Source organism: Sapajus apella, unplaced genomic scaffold, assembly GCF_009761245.1.
Source record: "Sapajus apella isolate SASKATOON/1434 unplaced genomic scaffold, GSC_monkey_1.0 scaffold62, whole genome shotgun sequence".
Lineage (NCBI taxonomy): Eukaryota > Metazoa > Chordata > Mammalia > Primates > Cebidae > Sapajus > Sapajus apella.
The window spans coordinates 9961916-9970815 of record NW_022437002.1 but is presented as its reverse complement, the minus strand read 5'-3'; the positions used below and the strand labels follow the sequence as shown (position 1 = coordinate 9970815).

The following is an 8900-nucleotide window of genomic DNA, read 5'->3' as shown; positions in this document are numbered from 1 at the left end:
TAACTTTTCGTGTTGTGCTTGGGGTGTACACAAAGAAAAGTCTCCCTCCCATATCAGATCTCCAAGGCTATCTGCTCAGGAGCAACCACTGTTTACTGTTACTTGGATATCCTTACAGAAATAATCTCTTTGCACATCTATTTTTATACACGCTTGTGCGTCCAGCTTTTCTCGGTTCGTGTGGCCGTCTCTCCATATGAGTTCATGCAGAGTGTTTAACAGTTTTATTGAGGCATAATTTATATACCACAAAATTCACCCATTTTAAGAGTACAATGCAATTAATTTTAGCAAAGTGAATAGAGTCATGCAACTATCACCGCAGTCCAATTTTGGAACATTTCTGTCAGCCCAAAAAGGATTCTTTGTGTGCATTTGTAGTCACTTCCAATATCACCTCCAGTCACAGGCAACCACCCATAGACTTTCTGCCTCCATAGATTTGCCTTTGTTCAATTAGGTTTAGCCCAAAGCTGCCTCCTTACATGCTTTAAATTTAGCCTAAAGGTTTCTCTGTACATCGTGAACTATAACCTAAATGGAGTTGTCAACAGACTGCAGCCTCTTCTTTGCCAATTGCTGAGTTTTGGCCAATCAAACATGGTAAACTATGCAAACCATGTTCAAATAAGGCAAAGGCCAAGCCGTAACCAGTGTTTTTCTTTTCCTTTTCTTTTTCTTTTCTTTTTTGCCCAGGGGCATGCTAATCTTCTTTGTATGGTTCCAGTTTTAGTGTATGTGCTGCCATAGTGAGCACCAGTGTTTTTCTTTTAACACCTTTCTGGACATTTTATCTGGACACACATTGTTGTTTTTCTGCCTGGCTTCTTTCACTTACCATGATGCTTTCATGGTTCATCATTGTAGTATTCCTTTATTGCTGAATAATGCTCCATTGTATTGTATAGATACACAACACTGTATCCATTCAACAGTTAATGGACTCTGGGGTTGCATCCAGTTTTTGTCTGTCACGAATAAAGCTGCCGTGAACATATAAATACATGGACGTGTTCTCTAACATATAAATACATGTTCGCATTTCTCTACCTACAAGTGGAGATAAATAGACATAGTCTTTTTTTTAAGACCATATAGCATTTCACATAAGGTCTTCCACTGCTTGGATGCACAGACTTTATTTTATTTTATTTTATTTTATTTCATATTTTGACAGCCTCGCTCTGTCGTCCAGCTGGGAGTACAATGGCGCGATCTCGGCTCACTGCAACCTCCACCTCCCAGGTTCAAGTGATTCTCCTGCTTCAGCCTCCTGAGTAGCTGGGACTACAATCACGCATCACGCCTGGCTAATTTTTTGTATTTTTAGTAGAGATGCGGTTTCACTGTGTTAGCCAGGCTGGTCTTGGTTTCCTGACCTCACTAGATGCACAGTATTTTATTTAACATATCCCCTACTGATAGGTCGTTTCTACACATGAATTTATTTTTCTTTTCTTTCTTTTTTTTTTTTTTTTTTGAAATTGAGTCTGGCTGTGTCACACAGGCTGGAGTGCAGTGGCGCAATCTCAGCTCACTGAAGCCTCTGCTTCCTGGGTTCAAGCTATTTTCCTGCTTCAGCCTACCAAGTAGGTGGGACTACAGGCACCTGCCACCATGCCCGGTTAATTTTTTTTTTTTTTCTTTAGTAGAGACGGTGTTTCACCATGTTGTCCAGACCTCAAGTGAGCCGCCGGCCTTGGCCTCCCAAAGTGCTGAGATTACAGGCGTGAACCACTGCGCCCGGCCTCACTTGTGAATTTCTTTTAAAACACCAAGAGCGGTGGCTCACGCCTGTAACCCCAGCACTTTGGGGGGCCAAGGCGGTTGGATCACAAGGTCAGAAGATCGAGACCATCCTGCCCAACAGGGTGAAACCCTGTCTCTACTGAAATACAAAAAAAATTAGCTGGGTGTGGTGGCACACGCCTGTAGTCCCAGCTACTCGGGAGACTGAGGCAGGAGAATTGCTTGAACTCGGGAGGCAGAGGTTGCAGTGAGCCGAGATCGCGCCACTGCACTCCAGCTCTGGCGACAGAGCAAGACTCTGTCTAAAAAAAAAAAAAAACAACCCACCAGCAAAACCCCACTATTCCCATTTTACTGAAAAAGACACTGAGGTCCAGAGAAGGAGCAAACGTTCTGATAATTCACGCTGAAAACTGCGCCCTCAAATTCCGGTTTCCCAGCTCCCATCCGCACTCCAACTGCTCGCGCAGTCCACACAGGGTAGCTGTCCGCCCAGCCGGCACCCGCAAGCCCCGGGAAGCCCGCCGCTGAACCTCAGGTGCTCGGAGTTTCCCATGCCCCCTGGAGGCATCTGTAAACCTCTTGGCGTCCGTCTACCACACCTCCGACCAGCAGATGGCACTGTTGCCATCTCGATAGCATAGACTGGTCCTCCTTGTGGTGCCCATGTTTTCCTAAGTCCCCGCGCACTTCCGGCACCGGCGGAACTTTGGTGCAGCCGGATGCGCAACGTGGGGACTCAGGCGCGCAAGGCGGCAGGGGTTATTTCCGCCGTGTAGGTGGTCTATATTGAGAGGCCGAGGCGAAGGGAAGATGGAGACGATACTGGAGCAACAGCGGCGCTATCATGAGGAGAAGGAACGGCTCATGGACGTCATGGCCAAAGAGATGCTCACTAAGAAGTCCACGGTAAGTGGGGTCTGGTCAGGGACTGCGTGTGAGGCTGGGCCTCTATCCCGTGTTGGACTTCTGAGAGCTTGCTTTGGGCCTCAGTCTCCCCGCGCTCCGCCCCCTGTCTCCTCCGGGCTCCGTCTCCGAGCTCCGGTCTTGGTAACCTCCTCCCCGGGGTCCAGCGCCCGAGAGGCCTTTCCGCCTCAGCTGCTAAAACCTGAGCCGGTAAGCTCCGCCCTCGGCGGCCTTTTCTACTCCGGAACGTAAACTAACGGCGTTTGTGTCACCGTTTGTTTTTTCAGCTCCGGGACCAGATCAATTCTGATCACCGCACTCGGGCCATGCAAGATGTGAGTGCCCTGCTGTCTGCCTGTCTTTGGGTCGGCGAGGGCGGGAAAAGAGGGGAAGTGAAGTTCGCGTCTCAGAATGAGCCCTGGCCAAAGGTAACCGGATTGGCCAGTCGCGTGCTCTCTGCCTGGACAGAAGTCCACCGGCTGCCTAAAGTGAGGGTGCTTCCTCACTTCTCTGAATGGGGAACTCTTACGCATTCTTCATTACTCGGGAAGGTGCCCATTCTTTTCTTTTCTTTTCTCTTTTTTTTTTGAGACGGAGTTTTGCTCTTGTTGCCCAGACTGGAGTGCGGTGGCGCGTTGTGGGCTCACTGCAACCTTCGCTTCCCGGGTTCAAGCGATTCTCCTGCCTCAGCCTCCCGAATAGGGGGATTACAGGTGCCTGCCGCCACACCTGGCTAATTTTTTGTATTTTAGTAGGATGGGGTTTCACCATGTTGACCAGGCTGGTGTCGAACTCCTGACCTCGTGATTCACCCGCCCCAGCCTCCCAAAGTGCTGGGATTACAGGCATGAGCCACCGCGCCTGGCCTCCAAGTGCACATTCTTACAGCATTCCGTATCCCTTGGATGTGCAAACAACAGTTATGAGGAATCTGTGACTCAAGTGCACAGCTACAGTCCTTCTCTTAAAAAAATACCGTATATTAGTGTTTTTCTCTCAGGATACTGTTTTAAAGTTTTTTGGACTACTAAACTGCATTTGCCTTGTAATAGCTCAATTTATTACTTCAAAAAAAGATGTTATATAAATTTTAAAAACTGGGTGATGAGTAAATGAAGGTTATGCTACCTTCCTTACTCTTGCGTATGTTTGAAACCTGTTTAAAAAGGAATAAAAGACCTACTTGGATCTTCTGATTTGCAGGAGAGAATCAGATTACAAGCCCTCAGCCCCAAAATACTCTGCAAACTAAGGATTTTTTTTCCCTTGGGTGATTATTTGATGTCAAAATCTGACTTGATCTCACTTGGTAGTAAAACCTGGCCTGAACCTGTGATGGGCTTTTTATAGTCTGTAATTTATCCCACTTAGTAAATAAGGTATAAGGTTTACTGCAGAACTGTGTGCTCCAGATTCCACTAGGGGTGTTACGTAATATATGATACCTTTTCTGAACTTAAAAAATTCCAAATTCTGAAACAAACCTGGTCCCAAAAGCTTTGGAGGCATGACTACATACCTGTACCATCCTGAATTAATATACTTTGACTCCAAAGGAAGACTATACAATGTTTATTTAGCCTGCCTACTCCTTAGTCAAGCTTTTTGAAATGGTGAATATCATCTTTATTTTTGAGGATTTTAGGTGGGAACTTGTGTTTAGCCAATGAGGATGAGTCTGTTACAGGCAAAGTTAGGCATTGGTGGTATGTAAAGATAGGAGCCACCCATTAAATGATATCGTGTAGGTAATCTTCCAGTCAGCCTGTTTAAAAAACTAACCTGGAATCAGGGTTGTGTGTTAAAAGGTACTAGGAAGCACAGGAACTGTTAAGACCATATCCATGTCTCTTGAGGTTGCCCTGGGCTTTAACTGGAGAGGCCTTGTTGGTTGCTTAGCTCTACAGTTGTGCAAATTGTGTCGTTCTGATAGTTTTGTATTTGCCTTTCAGAGGTATATGGAGGTCAGTGGGAACCTGAGGGATTTGTATGATGATAAGGATGGGTAAGTGACAGTCACAGCTAATCCAAGAGTTAGTGTTTCTGAGGAGCCCTAGTTAGAGAACTGACTTTGTGTTCTATCTTTGAATTTTTCCTGAAATTGCAGATTACGAAAGGAGGAGCTCAATGCCATTTCAGGACCCAATGAGTTTGCTGAATTCTATAATAGACTCAAGCAAATAAAGGAATTCCACCGGAAGCACCCAAATGAGGTATGTCCGCAGAAAAGTCTTTTCTCCAGGCCTATCCTTAAAGCATACTAAAGGAAAGGAGTAAAGGAAACTGGACATGTGCTATTCAAATGAACTTCAAGAAAGAACTTGCCATTTAGCTGCAAGGACCATAGTTAGCTAACATTCTACAACTACAGTGTTTTCAGCATCCCCCCTCATCTTTTAAGCCAAGGCCACATTTCGTGGGCGGCCCCCAACCAGTGACTGAGCACAGTTTGGGTACTAGGGCCCAGCAATTTGGTCCACTGTGAGACTACTCTGATTTTTTAGTCTTTGCTCCTCAGCTCCCTGTTGAGTTGGTCAAGATTTTGTCCAATCTGCATGTGGTTTAGGCTATCTTGGCCTAATCCTGCTTTCTCTTCCTTTTTACCTTCACAGAAATTACTCTCCCCAATAAATTGTGCTCTTAACTCTGTCTTGAAGTCTTCTGCCTAGAGGATCCAGTTAACACAAAGATAATTTTACTCATTTCCAAAGTTCATTTCACATTAAAGATTCAGCTCAGAGGCCAACTCTTTCATGAAATATTTTTCCTAGTCTGCCTTCTGCCGACAATCAGTCTTTCTTTATGATCCTATTGGTTTTTTGTTTTGTTTTGAGACGGAGTCTCACTCTATCACCCAAGCTGGAGTGTAGTGGTGTTCCACTCTGTCTTCGGGTTTAAGTGATTCTTCTACCTCAGCCCCCCAAGTAGCTGGGATTACAAGTCAGGCAGATGCCGCCACACCCAGCTTTTTTTTTTTTTTTTAGAGACAAAGTCTTGTTCTTGTCGCCCAGGCTGGAGTGCAATGGCTCGATGTCACCTCACTGCAACCTCCACCTCCCAGGTTCAAGTGATTTCTCCTGCCTCAGCCTCCTGAGTAGCTGGTATTACAGGCGCCTGCCGCCACACCTGGCTAATTTCTTTGTGTTTTTAGTAGAGGCAGGGTTTTACCACATTGGCCAGGCTGGTCTTGAACTCCTGACCTCAAATGATCTGCCTGACTTGGCCTCCCAAAGTGTTGGGATTACAGATCTGCATCCCTATACCCTACTCCTATTGTATTTTATGACAATAAATGTCTGCCTTGCCATGCTGTAATATAAAGAGCAGAATTTATGTCTCAATTATCTAGAACCCACAAAGCACTTTACACAGCTGACCAAAGGGGTTGATGGGGCAAGATATGGCTGCAGGGAGGGTAGAGAAGGATGAGTCAAAAGATTATTCTGTGGTTTAGGAAGAAAATTCTTGAATGAAAAAAGAAAAAGAAAGATTATTCTGAGTTTTTGTGACTATAACTAGAAAGTTGTTTGTTCTCTTGATAGAAATAAAAGGCTAGCCATGGTGGCTCATACCTGTAATCCCAGCACTTTGGGAAGCTGAGGCAGGTGGATCACCTGGGGTCAGGAGTTCAAGACCAGCCTGGCTAACTTGGTGAAACCCCATCTCTACTAAAAACACAAATTAGCCCAGCTACTTGGGAGGTTGAGGCATGAGAATTGCTTGAACAAGGGAGGTAGAGGTTGCAGTAAGCTCAGATCAGGCCACTGCACTCCAGCCTGGGCAACAGAGCAAGAATCCGTCAAAAAAAGAAAAAATAAAAAGACTGGTAGGAAAAAGAAGGGGAGAAACAGGAGAATATTGGGGAAGATGAAGCATACATATGGCCGGATATAGTAGCTCATGCCTGTAATCTCAGCACTTTGGGAGGCTGAGCAGGCGGATCACGAGATCAAGACCATCCTGGCTAACATGGTGAAACCCCATCTCTACTAAAAATAGAAAAAATTAGCTGGGCGTGGTGTGACACGTCTGTAGTCCCAGCTACTTGGGAGGCTGAGGCAGGAGAATTGCTTGAACCCGGGAGGTGGAGATTGCATTAATCATGCCACTGTACTCCAGCCTGGAGGAGACAGAGTGAGACTTTGTCTCAAAAAAAAAAAAGCAGTCGTATTTGAAGGAGCACAGGGAAAAAGAAAGATATTAAGTATAGCAAAAAAAAAAAAAAAAAAAAAAAAAGAAAAGAAGCAATTTGTTGTAGTGTGGAGGTACCTGTTGAAGGATAGAATATGAGGTCTTCTGCTAACCAAGAGAGAATAGATGAATACCATTCTGTTGTGTTAACCTTATTCTAGCCATGGTCAAAAGGTGATGAAGAATAAACGGTTAAATAACTGATTAGAAGGATGTCCAAGGTATACTAAGTGCCAGAAACAGGTCTTTATGTGAAAAATAAAAATCTGTGCAGGCATGAATGTGCTTGTACAAATACATATACTGTATTTAAATACATAGAGCAGTGGTTTCCAAACTTTGTGCATATTTGAGTCACCTGGGGATCTTTAAAAAGTACTGATACTTAACATCCTCTGATTTAAATGGTATCGGGTGCATCAGGTTTTTTTTTTTTAAACTCTCCCAGCTGATCCTAATATGCAGCAGAGTTTGGCAATCACTGGCATAGAAAAAACTCTGTTAACAGTGGTTACCTGTTCTCAGGAGAATTAATAAAGGTGGACTTTGGTTTTATCTTTTTGTATTGTTTGAGGTTTTGTGAGCATGTGTTACTTTAGTGAGTTTTACTCAAGCAATATAAAAAAAGTGAGGGGAGAACAGGAAATTCAAGAGCAGTAGTAGACTCTTAGTGAAAAATCAAGGCCAAATATAGCATCAGAAGTCCAACTTTCTGTGTACTCCATTTCTGTGACCTTGTAACTTTTACATTGAAAATTCCACCTGAGGCTGGGCATGGTGGTTCATGCCTGTAATCTCAGCACTTTGGGAGGCTGAGACGGGCAGATCACTTGACTTAGGAGTTTGAGACCGGCCTGGGCAACATGGCAAAAACCTGTCTCTACTAAAAATATAAGAATTAGTCAGGTGTGATGGTAGTGCCTGTAATCTCAGCTACTCAGGTGGCTGAGACAGGAGAATCGCTTGAACCCAGGAGGTGGAGGCTGCAGTGAATCAAGATTGTGCCACTGCACTCCAGCCTGGGCAACAGAGCGAGAGTCCATCTCAAAAAAAAAAGAAAGAAAAATCCACCTGAGCTTTCACTTTTCCCCTCAGATCTGTGTGCCAATGTCAGTGGAATTTGAGGAGCTCCTGAAGGCTCGAGAGAATCCAAGTGAAGAGGCACAAAGTGAGTAGGGGTGAACATTTCATTCAACACCAGCAGAAGTACAGGTCATGCAGCAATGGCCTCAGAGATATTTATAACCAGGTTTTCTTGTTGGTTTTGTCTTTGCCGCTTTCTGGGCTAGAGTGACATTCTATTGGTCTTGGGCAAAATGTTCATTTTGTTCTCTCCTACCTAAAATTTACTGGCTTGGAAAGCCAAGCATTATTCACTTTAGTTCACAATACTAAAATGAGTCAGCCCTTGTTACCTTGTAAGAGAACACTCACTTTTGATCTCACTTATTGGAGGTTAAGTTATATTGTGAGCACAGGGAGGATATTTGGGTGACATGCTGCCTCAAGAAACTAGGAACAAGCAGTCCTTTTGAAAATGTAAGTTCAAGAGAATGGTCTGTAGAATCTGAATCATTGGTGTATTTGATTCCCTCAGACTTGGTGGAGTTCACAGATGAAGAGGGATATGGCCGTTACCTTGATCTCCATGATTGTTACCTTAAGTACATTAACCTGAAGGCATCTGAGGTAAGGCCTGGGAGAGGGGAGAAGAGATTCTGATTCTACAGGTAAGTCAGGACACTAGGCTGGGACTGCTAGACATGAAGCCATTGTAGAGTGTCTTGTGTTTTCAAACTGTTATGTAAATAATATTAAATAGGTGATAATGAAATACTATTCAAAATGAAAGTTTTCTACAGTGAAAACATATTTATTAATAAATTTTATTTTTTTATTTTGAGATGGGGTCTTACCATGTTGTCCAGTCTGGAGTACAGTGGTGTGATCTTTGCTCACTGCAACCTCCACTTCTGGGCTCAGCTTTCTGAGTAATTGAGACTACAGGTGCACACCACCACCACACTTGGCTAGTTTTTGTATTTTTTTTGGTA

At 44.2% G+C, this 8900-nt stretch overlaps 1 protein-coding gene and 1 non-coding gene across 3 annotated transcripts in view; one reads left to right on the top strand and one right to left on the bottom strand.

The window, feature by feature from the left end:
• Positions 1-649: 649 nt before the first annotated feature.
• LOC116529690 lies at positions 650-757 on the bottom strand. Its single transcript, XR_004259614.1, has one exon. It is a non-coding gene; the product is annotated as a U6 spliceosomal RNA (small nuclear RNA).
• Positions 758-2162: 1405 nt separating this feature from the next.
• The window catches only part of SF3A3 (splicing factor 3a subunit 3), a 30693-nt gene continuing 23955 nt past the window's right edge, over positions 2163-8900 (top strand). Inside the window, exons 1-6 of one of the 2 annotated variants that reach the window (XM_032247022.1) lie at positions 2163-2658; positions 2943-2990; positions 4608-4660; positions 4763-4868; positions 7942-8014; positions 8444-8535. In XM_032247022.1, the coding sequence (XP_032102913.1) occupies positions 2563-2658; positions 2943-2990; positions 4608-4660; positions 4763-4868; positions 7942-8014; positions 8444-8535 (468 nt within the window). In that variant the 5' untranslated portion in view covers positions 2163-2562. The remainder of the gene's footprint in view (positions 2659-2942; positions 2991-4607; positions 4661-4762; positions 4869-7941; positions 8015-8443; positions 8536-8900) is intronic. The other variant, XM_032247023.1, reaches the window with a different exon arrangement.